Source organism: Mytilus edulis, chromosome 10 (assembly GCF_963676685.1).
Source record: "Mytilus edulis chromosome 10, xbMytEdul2.2, whole genome shotgun sequence".
Lineage (NCBI taxonomy): Eukaryota > Metazoa > Mollusca > Bivalvia > Mytilida > Mytilidae > Mytilus > Mytilus edulis.
In genome coordinates, this window is record NC_092353.1 from 34,092,081 (window position 1) to 34,111,905 (window position 19,825).

Genomic DNA, 19,825 nt, shown 5'->3' on the forward strand with positions numbered 1-19,825 from the left:
TTCTATTACTTAACCTTAGTAAAAATTCATTACTCATTTTTCTAATCATCTAATTACTATATTTTTGGGATGTTTAAAAACGCAGTCTCTGTTGCAATTGCTCTACCGTTGTCATATTTTAAATATTATACCAGCTTATTTCTGTCAGGACTGTTTATTGGGACTGTATTTCCACGCAGTTGTTTAACATCTCAACTGTCACCACCTTTGGGAATTTAGAGTTATGCCAGTTCACATCGTTAATATCTATTTTTATTTTGGCATATCTTTGTAGTCTTTGCGCCGTGTTTGGAAATTTTAAAAATTGTTCCAGCGTTCGTTCAAATTGTGTAAATTTCAAGATTTTGATAGAGTCTTAATTTGAATTGACATGATTCATTTGTCATCGTGCAATTACCGAGGAAGGATATCTGTTATCCGAAATATCTAACATATTGTTCGTTTTATTGTGCTTTTGGTGATGTTTTACCCTTTTAGACTTGTTATATTATATATATACAACTCGTCTAAACATCAACCCAACAATGTTAGATCTGTAAATTTGCTTTCGCAAAATTTTGGTTCTTCCCTCGCCGGGATCCGAACCCATGCTACTGTGATATCGTGACACATATATATAAACGCCAAAAAAAGTGTACACAACAACTCCAAATACAAAAAAAGGTAATTATAAATGTGATTATGTATAAATATTTCGGATAACAGATATCCGTCCTCAGTGAGATTCTGATGTTAAATGAATCATCTTTCGGTCTTCTTACATTAAACTGTTACAATCTTGAAATTTATAGAATAAAAAAGTCAAACTGAACATCAGTTTTTGGAGTTGTTGTGTACACTTTTTTAGGCGTTTATATAATTTATTTATTGTGTACATGTATCGTTACTCGTAACGACCCAGCGCCCTCGTGGGGAAAATCGTTGACTACTATTCAGACGTTTTATATATATATATATATCTTATTGTTTCCATATGCATTATACACAATAGTTTAAAATCTAAAAGATTTAATTTCATTTTAGCTGAAACCACTGAGTCGATGATCCCGTTGGTGGCTTTTTTATTCCTCGAGATTTTCACAAGCCCAGTAGTCAGCACTTCTGTGTTGACATGAGTTATCATTGATATGGTCATATTTATAAATTAGCCGTTTAAAAAACTTTTTATTTCCTTTGAAATACTACTACTTGTAGTAAAAATTCTGTATATCAGAAATAGATTACCATAGCTTTATTTGGCAAAACCTTTAGGAATGTTTGATCCTCAATGTTCTTCAACTTCGTACTTTATTTTGGGCTTTTTAATACTTTTAATTTCGACATGTTCGAGCGTAACTGATGAATATTATGTAGACGAAACGCTCAAGTTACTCATTTCAATACTGGTATCTATGATGAGTTTATTTGTACATGTATGAAACTATTTATATTTAGTAGGCTTAAATGAAGCCTGCTCTGTTTTGTGCAGTTGATGACAGAATTTCCGGATTTGATGGAACATATAATCACACAACATGCACTTGCTGAGAGTGTAAGCAGACAGGTAGAAACATACAATTTGCACCAATATTGCTAAAAGTGTTAAATAGACAGGTAGTTTTTTGCTGACAGTGTGAACAAATTTGATTGAATATATAATCATACAGCACTTACTGACAGTATTGGCAGACTATTACATACTCATAAGATAATACGACACTATTTCTAACAGTGTAAACAGATTTGATTGAATATAAATTACGAAAATATTGCTGACAATGTAAGCAAACTGGTAGAAACATGACATCATATGAAACTTTTGATGACAGTGTAAACAAAGTTGGTGGGACATATAATCATCCGATTTTTGATGACAGTGTTGTCAGTCTGGTTTATATATATAATCATACGACATTTTGCTGACAATGTGAAAAAATTTGGCGGGATATAAAACCATAATTCACTATTGCTGAAAGTGTCGAGCGGAATGGTAGAACCATAAAATTATACGACACTATTGGTTGAAATGTAAACAAATTTGATGGGACATATAGAACATATAATTATTCGACCTTTTAAGGCTTTTTCTACTCAAAATATCAGTACAACTGACAAGCTACATAAGCGCTTATAGAGCGATAAGGATAAACCATCATATTGCCGATAATAATAGCAATACAATCGTACAAAGATATATCCATCCATGTTTTATGAAAAAAATCATAAGAAATATAACATTAACAAATAAAAGTCACGGTTATTTTCAAATGCTATATTTTAATATTAGGAAAAAGTGTTGAAAGCGTAAAAATAAATAAAACCAAATTCAAATATAATAAAGTAATATAAAAAAAGACTTCAGTATGCACCATAAATCAATACATAAATGAACACTTATACATGAACAACGCGGCAAACAAAGATTTTTATATTTAAACGTACATGATAGACATATACATGCCCCAACTTTTAACAGATTATAAAAAAACAGAGTAGCAGCTGGAAAAAACATGAAATCTATTAGTATATAAACAAATGTAGAGTTTTTCTATTTAGTCAATTTTGAACTAATGTCAATTACAATAATGTTTAATTATTTCTAATGTAACAGACAGCTGATTGGTAAAATACTCTAAAAGGACTGTAATTATTAAATCTGACATAATACTTAAAAATAGGGAACTATTTTAGTCATTATGTAGATAGGTAAATAAAACTGAAGTTACATAAGTTTCTTCTCCCAATTTGGTTGGAAGTGGTTCCAATGTATCACCAAGTAAGATAACTGTTCATTGTTTAGAGATATACGCACCACCAAAATTGGAATGCGACAAAGTGGATGTCTGGCTAATTATTTAAGGTAGTACGATGACCTATAGTTTCTAACCTTTTCGTCTATCTGGTGGAAAGTGATCTCATATGGTATCATTCCAGATCTTATTTTTTTTATGAAGTATACCACACTCAGTCTGGATTTCAACTGTTCGTGGCTTTCATTTACCATTATATTCTAAAACAACCAGCACATTCTTATTCTAAATACGTTCATAATTATCATATTCTCTTCTATTACCAATACATGGGCTTATAAAGAACAAGTACCCGTCTTTTATTAAACCAGGAAGAGCTGCCCAAAAAGTGACATTAGGTATAAGTTGTAGGCCAGACACTCCTAATACAGCTTTCTTGTATAGTATACCTGGAAAAAGGAAATTTCAGATTAAGTATTGACATTAGTGTGTCTTTAAAAAAATATTTTTTATCATTTCAGAAAGTCTATAGCAAATTCTAGAAGTTTTGTCCTCCTCTTAGCTTCAATTTCATCGAGAAAATCGTAATAAAAACATTTTGCAGACCTCTTAAAAATTTAAAAAGTCAAAAACTAGCTACAACAGTTTTACACTGAATTAAGAAATTATATTCAGATTTGAAAATTAATCAGTTATATAATCATGTAGTTTGACAACATTTAAAGATGGCCTGAAAAGTACCACGATTAACCAATTCTAAAAATTGTGTCAAAAAGACTGTGGATTGTTTAACATTTCTACATAATTGTAAATATTAAATTGCATTTTGCAAAACCAAACTTATTGTATAGCCTTCTGGTTTATTTATCAGACGATTTCTCTCGTTTTTGGTTTGTAACCCGGAATTGATTTTGAACATCGGTATACTACTGTCGCCTTTATTTATTTCTATACATTTCAAATTTCGATTCGACATACACAAGAACAGATTACATATTTCCATAATTTGTCAAGTGTTCACTCCTTATAGTGTTATGGGACTGATACTTCAATGCTAGCTCGTCAGATCATGCTTTCAAACACTTGATATGACTTCATTCTCTTTATCAGAATTTCTATCTAAAAAAAGCATTTCGCATGTCTATGCGATAACCCTAGTTTGTACATTCAGATGTTGCTTGTGATGTTTTCACATGTCTTGTTTTGTAAACAACCGTCCTTTTTTTTGATGGCTCATTATTTTGCCACATTAAATAACATTAAAGGTGCCATTTTTTCCTGGTTGAAGCTAAAGCAATGTTACAAAAAAGACCTTATAAAAAAAATTCACTGTTGGAATCATTTATATTGAAACTCACCTACGACTAGATACACGAGTACAATGGATAAAAGAGAAACACACATAATAGTACCAATGCTGAATTTACTTCTACAGAATCGTGTTGATGCCAGTGAAAAGTAGTATTTGTCTTGAAGGTCAGATCTTCTATATCGAAATTGCGGTTTATCAATATACATACATTCCAAAGTTATGGTACTATCTGCAATGGATACATAAAAAAATAAATGCAATTTGTTTGTGAAATGCATGTTTCAAATTGTTAAGTATTTTTATATGATCCCTGTAATAAATGCATCCTCTTTCTATTTGTTTTGTTGAGCAAACAAATATTCAACTTACCACTGTATATGGCGTATCTGTAGTAGAACACACATATTGGCTATACTTTCCAAATTGTGTGCCGTTCATTTCTGTCTTTGATAACAAGAGGCTGTGTCGCTCATCTGATATGTTTATTTACAATTGGCAGGCAGGGTCATCGGACACATTTTTAAAACTAGTTACCCTAATTATGCTTGATTTGGATTAATTTGTCTCAGTTGTGTCAGAGTGTAAGAATTTAGTGAAAAATTACAAAAATTGTTAAAAAAAAATGACTTTAAAGGGCAACAATTCCTTATGGGGTCAATTGATAATTTTGGTCATGTTGACTTCTTTATAGTTATCAAAGGTACCAGGATTATAATTTAGTACGCCAGATCTTACTTTGCTGAACATTATTGCTGTTTAATGTTTATCTCTATCTAAAAGTATTCAAGATATTACGGCAAAACTGCAAAATTTCCTTAATTTCAGGGGCAGCAACCAAACAACGGGTTGTCTGATTGGTCTGAAAATTTTACGACAGATGGATCTTAACCTGGTAAACATTTATACAGTTGTTAAATTTGCTCTTTGTGCTTTAGTTTCTAAAAAAGCCGAACACTGCATTTGACCCCTATGTTCTATTTTAAGCCATGGCGGCCATCTTAATTGTAAGGCCGGGTCAATTTGATACCCCAATCATGATTGTGGCAAGTTTGGTTAAATTTGGCATAGTAGTTTCAGAGGAGAAGATTTTTGAAAAGTTAACGACGGACGACGACGACTGACGACGACGCCAAGTGATGAGAAAAGCTCACTTGGCCCTTTAGCTAAAAAGTCATATCACAAAAATACCGAACTCCGAGGAAAACACAAAACGGAAAGTTCCTAATCAAATGGCGAAATCAAAAGCTCAAACACATCAAACGAAAAAATAACAACTGTCATATTCCTGACTTGGTACAGGCAGTCATTTACGTAGAAAATTGTAAATTGAACCTGGTTTTATAGTGCTAAACCTCTAACTTGTTCGACAGTCGCATCAAATTCCATTATATTGAGAACGATGCGTTATTAAAATATCACAAATAGGGGAACAACAACACGAACCCCACTAAAACCTGGGGGTGATTTCAGGTGCTCCGGAAGGGTAAGCAGATCCTGCTCCACATGTGGCACCGGTCGTGTTGCTCATGTTATTACAAAGCCGGTAAATAGTCTAATTAGGTAAGTAATCTTCCTCTTTTGTAGTTTGATGTTGTTTGTTGACCATGTTGACTGATCAGTATTTATTCAAAAATCTTTACAATTTTTTTTTGCGCTCTGAACTTTTATTCCCTATGCTTTAATTTTACTTTCAGATATAATAATGATGTCATGTCCATTTTAACTCACACCCTAGCGAATGCCTTAATCTCATATATTCAAGGAAACTTGATATCTAGGATAATACCTAAACTAGAAGGTCTATTTCATTATCGATCTTTTCCTCAATATTTACACATATAAATGACTTCAAATAAAAATTAATGACAAACCGTATCATTTCAACTTTCTATTTGTAAACTTTCTATTTTTAAGTAGTACAATAGCCTTTGTCCAGTCGTATAGTGTGCTTGTATCTTAATAAGTACTTTACGCACGTGTATGTCAACTTTCAACAGACTTTATTAATAGGGAGGTTCTCCTTAAACAAAAACTGATCCAAGAGAGTTATGAAGAATGAGTGAAAACGACACTACATAGGGGTTACTTTTACCCTCAGGAATTTGTTAACTGCTATATGATGTTTGTATACTATCTCTCTGACGACATTTAAAATCTTTAGATATCCGAATAGTCGTCTTATCTGTAAATTGACGGATCGTGTCCTATTCCTGATTGGGACATACTGACTTTGTGTAGAGTGGTATGATAATGCATACAATTTTTAGAGGGAGGCACTAACCCCCTCAATTAACGCACCCAGCATTGCTGCTTTCGAGTTCGTACGAGCCCCTCAGCCATAGATTATTTATTACCTCTGATTTGTTACTTCTAAATTATCTTATGAGGTTCAAAATCTCCAAATTAACCATTGTTGAGTTTCATTTTAAATAGTTTTGTATATTAATTGAACTTTTCGTTTTCATGTGAGACAAAAAATACCACAGGAACATTAAAACTCTTAAATCGAAAATACCACAAAACACAACATAGGACACTAAGGAATGAGATAGACGAATTTATTTTAAAACCGGGATTGATCTCAAAAAGAGTAGACATATCCTGCTCCACAGGTGGCACCTGTTGTTTTGCTCGTGTGATTGAAAGCTCGTAGATTTCGGTAGGTAAAATTCGGAGAAAAGAGGACGGGATTGTGGTTACGACAATAAGAAAATGTCGGTCGTCATTTGGGAAACATGACGGTAAGCCAACTCGTGAAGGCGTCTTTATAATTTATGTTAGAAGGATTTCAACTTCACCACTTGCAACTCTTGGTTTAATAGCTTCCTTGTGAACAGCATCGTACAGTTTCATTGATTATCAGTTGCGTTTTCTCGAAAATCTTCTCTGAAAACACTGTGCCACACGGATTCATCTCTTTTGTATATTTAAAATTGATATCCGATCTTTAGTTTTTTTGTTATTTAGTGTTCACGTTCTAGTCAAAATGCTGTGTGTCTTTCATCTAGGCTTATGGCTTTAACAGAACATTAGTGTATTTTCATACTTTTTTTAAATATCCGCATGAATTGAAATGCTATAAGTAGCATAGACAGAAACGGTTTCGTAGATCAATGAATTGGAACTGTTTATTTCTGTCATCGTACAGTTTTTTGCCTATTGTTATTGGTTAATATGATATAGGTTAGTACTTTGTTAACCATCAGATCAGATCAACCAAAGAGGAATTAGTTTTGAAATAAAACCGGTCATACATACTTTATTGTTCTCTGTTTTTACTTATGTGTTTCGAGCATCTAAATGTCCATACAAACTACGTTATATTGCTATGTCATCTTGGTGCTCCACGAAATCTCTTTTTAAATTATCAAGATCAATTTCATCAGCAATCAAAGCCAGGCTTCAAAGCTATTGTGAAACTACCTACTCTTCAGGTGGCATGAATCAGATGTGGATACTAAAAACATCCATCGATCTTAAAGAGTACATACAATCTAGGACCCTTTCATCTTGCATAGTATTAAAACATTGGACTTTTCTACCCTTTACACAAGTTTTCCCCATAAATTTTTTTGACAGTTTTGTGCGATGTTTTCCATTCGTTTGATGTGTTTTGATCCGTTTTTGATCTGTTTAGAACTTTCCTCTGAATTCAGTATTTTTGTTATTTGCTTTTTTTTAAATGAAAGAAAATTTGAAACAGTTGGTCCTGCTTGTTACATAAAAAAGAATGGACAACGTGTCTTACAATCTTAGGAAGCGACTTTGTAAATAATAACACTGAATCAAACAAAACATTTCTCTGAATCTGACATTATCAGAAGCTTGATTTCTTGATTGACAACATATCTATTACGTTTGTAGCACGTGTATAATTTAACAAACAAACAGCAGTCCAATGGGAACCAGCTGTGTCCTCTTCTTGTCGACTTTTTTTTTATCTATTCGTATGATACTTACTTCATTCTTCTTGTGAAGAAAGAGAATAAGTTATCAGTATCCTTTAAATTTACTTTCCGCTATATAGATGATGTTCTCTCACTTAAATAACTCAAAATTTGACGACTATCTTGGACGTATTCAACCCCTCGTTTTGAAATAAAGAAAACATCAGATACAGTTTAGCCTAGAAATTAACTATGAGAGTCGGCTGAAAACATCACTGAACCATAAAATAGATGATTTCAGCTTTCAAATTGTTAACTGTCCATTTTTATGAAATAACATTCCAACAGAACGTGAATACTGAGTATACGAATTATACCAAGATATTACGTATACATGAAATGTATTTCCTATCAAGATTTCCTTGATAGAGGGTTGTTGCTCACAAGGAAGATGTTATACCAGGAGTTCAAAGTGTTAATTTGAAATCAGTCCTTCGTAAATTTTACGGACACCATCACGAGCTGTTTGCCCATTATGTAATATCTGTTTCCAAAACCACATTCTCGTCATCTCTTCCCCGAGTGTGGGATACCAAAATAAACTATCATCGAGCTTTTAATTACATAAGCAGCACAGCAGGTGTCACCTTTGGAGCCGGATCTTCTGTTCAGTGGAACAAATATACGTTGACAAGCTTACCCTCATCATGTTGCTCAGTCTTTATAGCGTTATAAAGTTGTCATATTGGCACTCATAATACATCTTCTGATATGTATATGTTGCGTTTTGTGTACATTTAGTGCTAATAGTCCGTTTGTCTTTTTCTTTTTTCATGGCGCTGTCAGTTTTTTTCATCTTATGAGTTTGAATGTCTTGTTGGTACCTTTTGCATCTCTTTCAATGATGAGTCTTTTGCAGACGAAAAGCACGTCTGACATGCAAACTTTCAATCCTAATATCCATGACGAGTTTATTTGCAGCTCATTACGACATGTACGAGTGGTCAATGAAATTCAGTTTGTATTTATAAAATTTAATTGTATTCTCAACATGATTCTTAAAAGTAACTTTTTAACTATTTTGATCTGAGCGTCACTGATGAGTCTTATGTAGACGAAACGCACGTCTGGCGTATAAAATTATAATCATGGTACTTTTGATAACTATTTACACCACTGGGTCGATGCCATTGCTGGTGGACGTTTCGTCCCCGAGGGTATCACCAGCCTAGTAGTCAGCACTTCGGTGTTGACATAAATATCAATTATATGGTCATTTTTATAAATTTTCAGTTTACAAAACTTTTGGGAATTTTGGGTCCTCAATGCTCTTCAACTTTGTATTTGTTTGGCTTTTTAACTATTTTGATCTGAGCGTCACTGATGAGTCTTATGTAGACGAAACGCGCGTCTGACGTATAAAATTATAATCCTGGTACTTTTGATAACTATTTACCCATTTCTGTGCTTTCTAATAAATACCGAGTGTTTGGATTAGAAATAGCAAAACAGTTTTTAAACTCGTTTGGTTGAACAGAACATCAGGCTCACATGGGATGGGGTGGTATACATTTGTAAATGTGTATCACATAATCATTACGACGATAATATACGATGTACATCGATTATGACATGTATGATGATACACATAAGAGCAATGAAGGGTAGAATTATTGAATCGATGACAGAAATCATCTTTATTGAAGTTATTGAAAGAAATCTAATCAAATTTGATAGCAACCGTGTAATTAATTCTTAGATACATACCTTTTTTCACTGATGTCTGTAATACATTATAATCAATTCTGTAGTAGTCACCATTACTTAATATTTCTACTCTTACATCAGAAAAATCCCCGATATTTTCGAATTCAGAATTCAGTAAGTCTTCTTTGCACAACGCACTTGTATTGCACATTGCATTCCCATTGTTGAGCATGTAACACGGGTTGTAATAAAATCGGGTTGAATTATTTTTGTCATAAGTTATGAAGGTTTGATTACTGTTGTCTGTCAATACAGATTTAAGATCGATATTATCACTATCCTCGCCACCAATATACCAGAAACATTTAGGTTTTACTATTTGGGAAAAGCATACACGAAGAAAAGGTGATAGAACGACAACATTTAAGACAGTATTTAAGTAAAAACGATCCATCGGAATAATTTTAAGTTTTGTTTACATTCATTCGGAACTATTCTGCGATAATCTATTTTTAGAGCAATGGTGTAAAACCGAAAGCAGTATGAAACAGAACGGACCATTAAACAATCTTTTAATCAAATATGAATGTTGAAAAAAAAACAGCGATTAAAGAATACCTATATCATAATGTTACATAACTTAGGTCGTTAGCCATAAAAGCGCGAGGTTTGGCTTGCCACAAAACCAGGTTTAAACCCACCATTTTTTTCTTAAAATGTCATGTACCAAGTCAGAAAAATGGCAGTTGTTATCTATGTGTGGTACATTGTATTTTTTTTTGTTGCACTAGTGTTTCTGTTGTTTAGTTGTTTTCCTCTTATAGTTGATGTATTCCCTCGGTTTTAGTTTTGTAACCCGGATTTGTTTTCTCACAAAAACACTGTGTCTGTCGTATTGAATTATAATCCTGGTACATTTACTAACTATTTACATTTAGTCTACTTGGTCGATGCCACTACTAGTGGACGTTTCGTCTCCGAGGGTATCACCAGCCCAGTAGTCAGCACTTCGGTGATGACATGGTCATTTTTATAAATTACCTCAGTCCTGTTACAAAACTTTGAATTTTTCGAAAAACTAAGGATTAATTTTTCTTATCCCAGGAATAGATTAACTTAGCCGTGTGTGGCACAACTCTTTGGAATTTTGGATCCTCAATACTCTTTAACTTTGTACTTGTTTGGCTTTAAACCTATTTTGATCTGAGCGTCACCGATGAGTCTTTTGTAGACGAAACGCGCGTCTGCCGTATGAAATTATAATCCTGGTACCTTAACTATAACTATTTTGAACAAATCATGACTTGATCAATGTGATAAATATAAAAATAAATACCTCTTATTAATTCACATGGTAATAATAGCACAATGAAGAATTCACTATAGGGAATGCGTGTAATATGAAGAAAAAGAAGTATCGATTAAATGTGCCCTTAGAAGCAAAAATGGGATCTTCATAAGACCTTATCAAAATGAGAATATATGTCTTTTAAGTCGATAGGTTTGTGCAGTTCAAAGTTAAAATTAAATTTTCTTTGTATCGCAAATGATAAAGTTGTTTAAATTCTTGTTGGCTTACCAATAACAGTTAATTTTTAGGTAAAAAACGCAGTTATGTAATGAAATTCGAACTAAGTTTGATTGTTTTCTTTTGAAATGTAACAGTATATGAGTTAGCTGCGCTGAAAAAAACCTACAAATTGGTTATTTTGGTTCCATTCTGCTATGTTCTTGATATACCTTTAGATATGGTATAAAAGTTTCCATAGATGTAAACAACATAGGAATCGGTTTACTTAAAACAATAGATGGAATATTACTTTTAATCCAATCCTCTAACTTCTTCCATTCCGGTTCTATGTCTTCGGCAATTTCCTTGAAAACATACCCCAGAGTGATATGAAATATATGATCGGAGTCAGACTTGTCGAAATTTTCCTTGCACCAATACCTCAAATGTTGTAGGTTGGAATGTTGCTCGGGTGAAGTAATATCTACAGTTATGATTAAACTGGAACGATGGGGTCTTGTTAAGATTTTCAAACCATTAAGGTGGATTGAATCGAACTTAGAAAATTCGTTTATCTTTTCGTCCATTTTGAACAAGGCTGGTTTCATGAGCTCAGTCATATTGTCCAGTTCCTTATTTGGTTGTTTTCCATCGTTCAATTTATATTGGTATGGATAAAACTTTTCCTTTTCGTGCCAGATATTATACACGGTCATATGGTAAGTAGAGTAGTGTAATGGTTCGTAATACTTAGCAATGGGCGATGCCTTCAACACGTGGTACAGTTCCTCCAGCTTTGGTGTCAGTTCACACATAGATATTATTGAATATCCATAAAAAGGCAAATAATGTCCATGTTGATCTATTTTAGCAGTCATGACGAGAAACAATTCTTTCACTCACCGTTGTAGTTCAGTTTTGAATAAATGTTTATAAGATATTATACTGTAACGTATTTGAAGGAAATTTCATCAGGTAAAAAAAATAAACTTTGACCCTTATGTCACGGCATGATATATAATATTATTCAAATAAATAAATGAATAATATCTAAAAATAGATAATATAACCTCATTATCAACATATGCTATTTTTAGTTGTATACGAAGAGTGATGCATAATTTGCAATACTCGTAAACAGTAAGGTATCGACATTGATCAATATTCTATTTTTTGACCGGCATATATATACATAATATTTTTATACGACCGCAAAAACTATTTTTGGATCGTATAATGGTATGACTGTCACAGAATATAAGTTCCGTCATAATATTTATTCCAAAGACAATTAATTAAAATCTAATGTAATAACTATTCCGATTGGAAAAAATATTATGTAATATATATTCCGATTGGAAAAAAATATTATACAAATATAGCCTTTGTATGAGGTCGATACGTCAAGGATATATTGACCTGAAAGAAGTATTTTGACTGAGGACGAAGTCCGAGGTCGACATACTTCTTTGGGTCGATATATCCTGCATTGACCTCATACAAAGGCTATATTTGTTATATTATTAATTTCCGACCATGTTTGTATCAAAATCGTCATTTAGGTTTGTTGGAACTTTATAGATATTACACTAGATATTACATTGTCTCCCTGACAATAACAACATATTAGTTGTTATTTCATTTACTTTTTATATTGGACATCTTATGTATTTGAAGATATTTTTCGTCAAATAATCGATCACAGATATCATTTGTTTCAAAACGTTAAACAATATCCTGAAATTCATTACATGACGTCACAAAGTATATCGGTTTTTAGATATTCTAAAAATAACCGTGCAATATGCTTTTTGCCGGTCAATATGCTTTTTGCTATCCGCCGTTTTCTCTTTACCTTCGAAAATATAGTTTAACATGTGACTATCCCTAAACGAATCAAATTTGTTAAAATATACGAATTAATAATATTATGTAATATATATATTTATCATATACTTAGAACTTATAATTAATTATACGGAAAAGCCTATCTATCAAAATTCACGTAGAAAAAATCCAGTGTATATGCTGGGATTCGAACTCAAGACCTTTAGCATATCAAGCCACGACACATACCACTACACGAGGACGACTGGATACGAAATAAGAGTAATTTGACATACTTAAAGGAAGCAAGATTTTTTTATAAGTGGGGCGAGTTGTCAAACCTTTATTCAGTGAAGTTTAAACCTTTTTCATTTATAACATGAATAAGTGAGTTTTCAGACTGATTGTTCAATTTGATTTTACACTTTTTCAAAAGTGGGGCGAGTCGGTAAACAAGAATTGGGCGATTTTTTTTTATTAAGTGGCAATATTATGTGGTCCGATTGGCAAGCGGGGTGAGTTGACATTATTTGATATCTACTCATCGTGTTTGAGGGTCATTTAAACCGGTTTTGATTTAGAATACAATCAACATTTAAAATCTGTTTTGATTTATATAATAATCAATCAGGCGTAAACTAAACTTCAGCATAACAGGCACACTTCTTGTACTCATCAACATATAAGATAAGTTCCTAATACCAGTGGAACAAATATAAAACAGATGGAAAAAGTATTCAATGACACAATTTCCGCAGAACAAATATTATTATAATATTGTTTCCCTCAGGAACAAATATTATTAGGAACAAATATACGTTGACATTACGGGGCGCCGAATGGGACTCTTGTGGTTTTGTACAAAATTCAATTCTGTCATAACAAAATCATTTTTGTCTTACAAAACTATGTGCTACAGACTTATTTTGTGAGAACTTCAATTTTGTGATGACAAAATTCATTTGTGTAGACAAAATTCATTTTTGTCATGACAAAATTCATTTTTGTAGACAAAATTCATATTTGTCATGACAAAAGTCAATTTTGTCTAAAAGGTATGCAAATATAAACATATTTGCATACAAAATTGACTTTTGTTACCTGATATGGAAATTAAATCACAAAAGTCAATTGTGTAAGGTAAGATTCAATTTTGTGAGACAAAATTGACTTTTGTGAAACAAAATTGACTTTTGTGAGACAAAATTAACTTTTGTGAGACAAAATTGACTTTTGTGAGACAAAATTCAATTTTGTCATTTTTGTTGAGACAAAATTCAATTTTGTCATTTTTGTTGAGACAAAAGTCAATTTTGTCAATTTTGTTGAGACAAAAGTCAATATTGTCAATTTTGTTGAGACAAAAGTCAATTTTGTTGAGACAAAAGTCAATTTTGTGACGACAAAAGTCAATTTTGTGACGACAAAATTGACTTTCGTGAGACAAAATTGACTTTCGTGAGACAAAAATCAATTTTGTTAATTTTGTTGGGACAAAATTCAATTTTGTCAATTTTGTTGAGACAAAATTCAATTTTGTCAATTTTGTTGAGACAAAAAATCAATTTTGTCAATTTTGTTGAGACAAAAGTCAATTTTGTCTCACATTGGTCAATTTTGTCTCACAAAAGTCAATTTTGACAATTTTGTTGATCACATTGGTCAATTTTGTCTCACAAAAGTCAATTTTTTCAATTTTGTCTCACAAAAGTCAATTTTGTCAATTTTGTGTAACAAAAGTCAATTTTGTGTAACAAAAGTCAATTTTGTGTAACAAAAGTCAATTTTGTGTAACAAAAGTCAATTTTGTGTAACAAAAGTCAATTTTGTGTAACAAAAGTCGATTTTGTATGCAAATTAGTTCACAGAAACCAAACTAAACTAATTTGAATACAAAATTGACTTTTGTCGCTCAATTTTCAAATTAGGTAACAAAAGTCAAGTCTGTGTAACAAAAATGAATTTTGTCATGACAAAAGTGACTTTTGTCCGCTGCTAGATAATTTTGTATGACAAAATTACAAATTTGTAGTATGATACAAATTTTGTTAAACTGAACTCATTTTTGTTGAACAAAAGTCACTTTTGTCCGTACAAAATTGAATTTTGAGTACAAAACCACAAGAGTCCCATTCGGCGCCCCGTAGACATGACGTCGTCGTCGTCTGCATACGTCGTCGTCCGAAGACACATTTGGTTTACGGGCAATAACTTAGAATAGGTCTCTATGAAATTAGATAAGAAGGTTCAATGCCACAAAAGGAAGGTTGGGATTGATTTTGGGGGTGATGGTCCCAACTGATGAGGAATAAGGGGCCCAAAAGGGGCCCAAAATAAGCATTTTTCTACTTTCAGGATAATAACTTGTGTATAACTGCGTATCATCATCAACCTAATCTCTGTCGTTCTTTCCTCATTCCCTCTACTTTTTTCAGTATAGATAAGTTATATTTATGTTGTTTATATTATATGATGTATGCTCACGTTCAATTTGTATTGTTATATATATTGTATTGTGGAGAAGACTTTATAAGTATGTTTTACTTGTGTCTGATCCTTTTTCGCTTTGAGCAAATAAAATATGTTTAAACTAAACTATAACTGCGTATTTCAATTGCTACCACAATGTTTAATACCACAAGTAGACGGATCGGATTCTTTTTGGGGGATATGGGGACTTATGGTGCCAACAGTATAGGAATTAAGCGGGGCTAAAAAGTGGCAAAAAAACCCCAAGCATTTTAGTAATTACTGGACAATAACTTGTGTGTTATTGTATGGATCTCTCTGACAAGGTTTCATATCACAAAAGGAAGGCTTGGATTTAGCTTTGGGGTATTTGCCCAGTTCATGCAGCCGAATTAGGGACCAAAAAGGGGCAAAAATAAGCATTTTTCTAGTTTCCAGACAATAACTTAGTCAGTGAAGCATTTTATTATATAATTGTATCAATTTCGAGATTGCATGTTCATAACGCAAGTGTGTCTCTGTTTGTGATATCCTGTAGTGTCTCTCGTTCATGGAGGATGTTTGTTTTTGTTCAGCGGTTTGCATGTTGTGTCGACTATTCGCTTCAGACGCATAAAATTAATAAACGTGTTGTTTTCAATAATTCATATTATTAGTTTGTATGTGTTTCTATTTGATAAAAGTTTTGTTGAATTTGTGATGTATTTCTATGACGTAGTGTTGTCATTTTAGCGATATTGATAAAATTGTTATATAAACGGGGGGTTTGGCTAGCCGTTAAACCAGGTTCAACCTACCATTTTTTTCTTAAAATGTACTCTACGAAGTCACGAATATGGGAGTTATAATCAAATAGTTCGTTTCTTTGTTTGTTGGCGTTTGATTTTGTTGCACTTCAGTGTTCCTGTTGTTTCTTTTTTTGTCCCTTTCATTTGATGTGTTTCCATCGGCTGTATTTGTAACCTGTGTTTGTTTTCTTTCAATCGATTTATGACTTTTAAACACCAGTATACTTCTGTTGCATTCCTTTATCTACAGAAATTGGCAATACGTATTCGTCACTTGAGATTATTTAAACTACATATTTTCCCAAAAATATTTGGAGGTCATTAGTTTTTGGTTTGATTTTAAGCAACTTGGTACCAATAGAAGCAGAAATGACACAGGTTTATTTGTTTTTTTCGTTATATTTTTTTTTGTGGATCATTTTTTTTTTCTCACAAAATAAACATAAATATTATTTTCTGTTTAGAAATTCGCTATATATTCCACCATACTAAATAATAAAATCTTATTGTATGTGTTCACATCAAGAGAAAAACATAACACCCGAAGACAAAACTATGAACAAATAAACAATAAAATTGAGAATGGAAATGGGGAATGTGCCAAAGAGACAACAACCCGACCATAGAAAAAAAAAACAACAGCAGAAGGTCACCAACAGGTCTTCAATGTAGCGAGAAATTCCCGCACCCGGAGGCGTCCCAAACATACTTTAGACAATCAATTATACGTCTTTTAAAGCAATGTTGATAAAAATCCATCCATAAATGTCTTAAAAATATTATTTTTTTGAAAAAATATGTTTTTATATGAAATAAATGGCAAAAAAGTGCAGATGACGAATACGTTTGGCCGGGTACTGTATGCCAAACGGGTTTTTTTTTTAGTGATCCTTGATATGGAAATATATTTACGAGTTTGAAGAGAAAAACTGACGAGACTATATAATACAGTCTTGTCAAAAGGGAGTTGTCAATATCAATGCCAACTACAAAGGACAACTATGAGTTCTGTATCATATCAAATGCGAAAGAGATGAAGAAAGAGCAGCAGTAATATAGTGACGATTACCTATTAATATGAATTGGTAGAACGATAAAATGAAAACTGTGTCAGATATGACTGTCCTAAAACATAAAAAGTGGTCTCAATATAAAAATGCATGCTTTTTACTTCTAATAGAATTTTGAACGCAAAAACCATGTAAATAAACTCCTTACAGACGTTCTTGCGCATAAAACATAATATATACCACCCATTCCAGGGGCGGATTCAGCCTTTTAAAAAGGGGAGAGGTTCCTAACCAAGGACAAAAAAGGGGGGGTTTCAACTACATGTCCCCATTCAAATGCATTGATCGTCCAAAAAAGGGGGGTTCCAACCACTGCATTCTGTATACAAAGCTGGTATCATGACCTCAGTCATATCGTTAAGTCTCTTCATTTGCTGTTCACCACCAATTTATATTGATATTGTTAAAACTTTTACTTTTCATGCCAGATATTACACACCGTCATATGGTTAGCCAGTTGCGTAGTGTAATGGTTGGTAATACTTAGAAATAAGTATGTCTTCAACACATATGCATGGTAGATTTCCACAAGCTATGGTGTTTGTTTACAAATCGATATTAATGAACATCCGTAAAAAGGTAAAGAATGTCCATTATGGTGTTCTTTAGCAGACAAGGTGAGAAAAGAAACTGAATCAATCACTTATTACAACACACAATATTTCAGTGTTCCGTAAATATTTACGCTGTAACTTTGGAAAGATCTTTCGTAAGATTAAAATTATAACGACTTTGACCCTAACACTCCGACCAGATAAATAATCTGAATTCAAATAATTAAATGAGTAATAGTTATTTAAAGAATAGTCCCTCATAATTACCATGTGATTACCTCTTGAATTATTTTATTTTTCATTTTGACCTCGAGCATCACTGAAAAGACATTGATTGTCGAAATGAGAATATGGTGTATTTTAAAATTAGTACCGTTTATGGTCGATACCACTGGGTTGATACCTCTGCTTGTAGACTATTAGTCTCCGCACCGAGTCTATCATAAGTGGCGACAACTTCGGTACTGGTATAAAATTTGTAATTTGCTGTTACATACAATATATATAATTTTGAAAATCGTTTTTAATTGAGGTATTATATATCTGTAATAAATATATTTTATTCCTTATTCGGTTTTGGATTTATTATTGGTCCTCTTTGGTTATTATTACAAGACCTACCAATTGTATTTATTGTTAACTTGTTCTCGTCCTGAACATGCATGAAATATTTGCCACTGGACGTTTAGCAACCAACAATCAATCAATCTTTGGTTTTATCAGCTCTTCACGGTTTGTTTAAGGTTACGTTGGCTTTTCACATACATGTATTTTGTCTTTGAGTATCATTGAAGGAACATTGATTGTCGAAATGCACTACAATATGTATCTTTCCTTAATGTTAATAATTATAAATTAAACCATGACAATAAGAAATTTTACTGACGTGTTGCTCAGTTTATTTTCTATGGTGCGTATCAATTTATAGGCATTTGTTTTTCTTTTGTTCGATTTCATTTTTTGCCAAGGCATTGTCAGTTTGATTTTGAATTTGAAAGTCTTTCAGTATTTTAGTTATTTTAATTTTTGGTATCTTTCGTCTCTCTAAAAGTATTTAAAACAGTAATGCTTAAATAACTAATTTTACCTCTGTTTTTGAATTACCACCTACCAGTAGTTTTTGTTGCCTAGTATACACAGGCAAAATTTTGCTAAAGTGAATTTCACATGAATATCATATGAAGTTCAACTCAAACGAGCTCAAGTTAAACATTAAGCTCACGTGAAGACTTTCATGTGAATTTCACGTGAATTGAATCACGTAAATTGTTCACGTTTAAAATTTAAGGCGAACTTTTAAAAAAATTGGTATTTTCCATGATTTTAATTACATTTGAAAATTTAGATGCTATTTTCCATGATTTTAATTACATTTGAAAATTTAGATGCTATGTTCCATGATTTTGAATACATTTGAAAATTTAGATGCTATTTTCCATGATTTTGATTACATTTGAAAATTTAGAAGCTATTTACCCTAACTTAATTTAAAAAAAAAAATACGTGAATTTCACATAAAAGAAATTCTCGTGATTTTCAAGTTAATTTCCCGTGAGTTTCACATGTCATGATGAGATTCACGTATAAGCTCGATTGAGGTGAAACTCACGTGAATTTCAAGCGAGGTTTACATGCATTTAAATTCTCTCGTTATCATCATACTGCACGATACCTAATATATAAAGAAATAGAGAGAGTACTCTGTAGAGTATGTGCATGTGATAAGGTTACAATCTCGTAATCGTCAAATTGCTGGTTTACAAATGGTGATTTCCATTGTCATTGGTTTTTCAATATCCATATTTGATATATTTCCAAGTAACAGTTTTGCGCCAATAACATCAAGCAATTCTTATAAAAACGGATTTGTTATATAAGAATTGGGAAATGTTGTATAATTGCAATTATACTATTATTTAACAAATTCCAAAACGATAATAAATTTTTCTCATTCCGGTTAGACTTGAATACA

General features: G+C 32.3%; 1 protein-coding gene across 1 annotated transcript; it reads right to left on the reverse strand.

The window, feature by feature from the left end:
* Positions 1-2,239: 2,239 nt before the first annotated feature.
* On the reverse strand, positions 2,240-10,138 carry LOC139490982 (cln5-like protein 1). Its single transcript, XM_071278165.1, has 3 exons — positions 9,696-10,138; positions 4,088-4,270; positions 2,240-3,178 (listed from the first exon to the last, which is right to left on the reverse strand). The coding sequence occupies exons 1-3, from the start codon at positions 10,087-10,089 to the stop codon at positions 3,015-3,017; spliced, it is 741 nt and encodes a 246-aa protein (XP_071134266.1). The 5' UTR covers positions 10,090-10,138; the 3' UTR covers positions 2,240-3,014.
* Between the last annotated feature and the right edge of the window lie 9,687 nt (positions 10,139-19,825).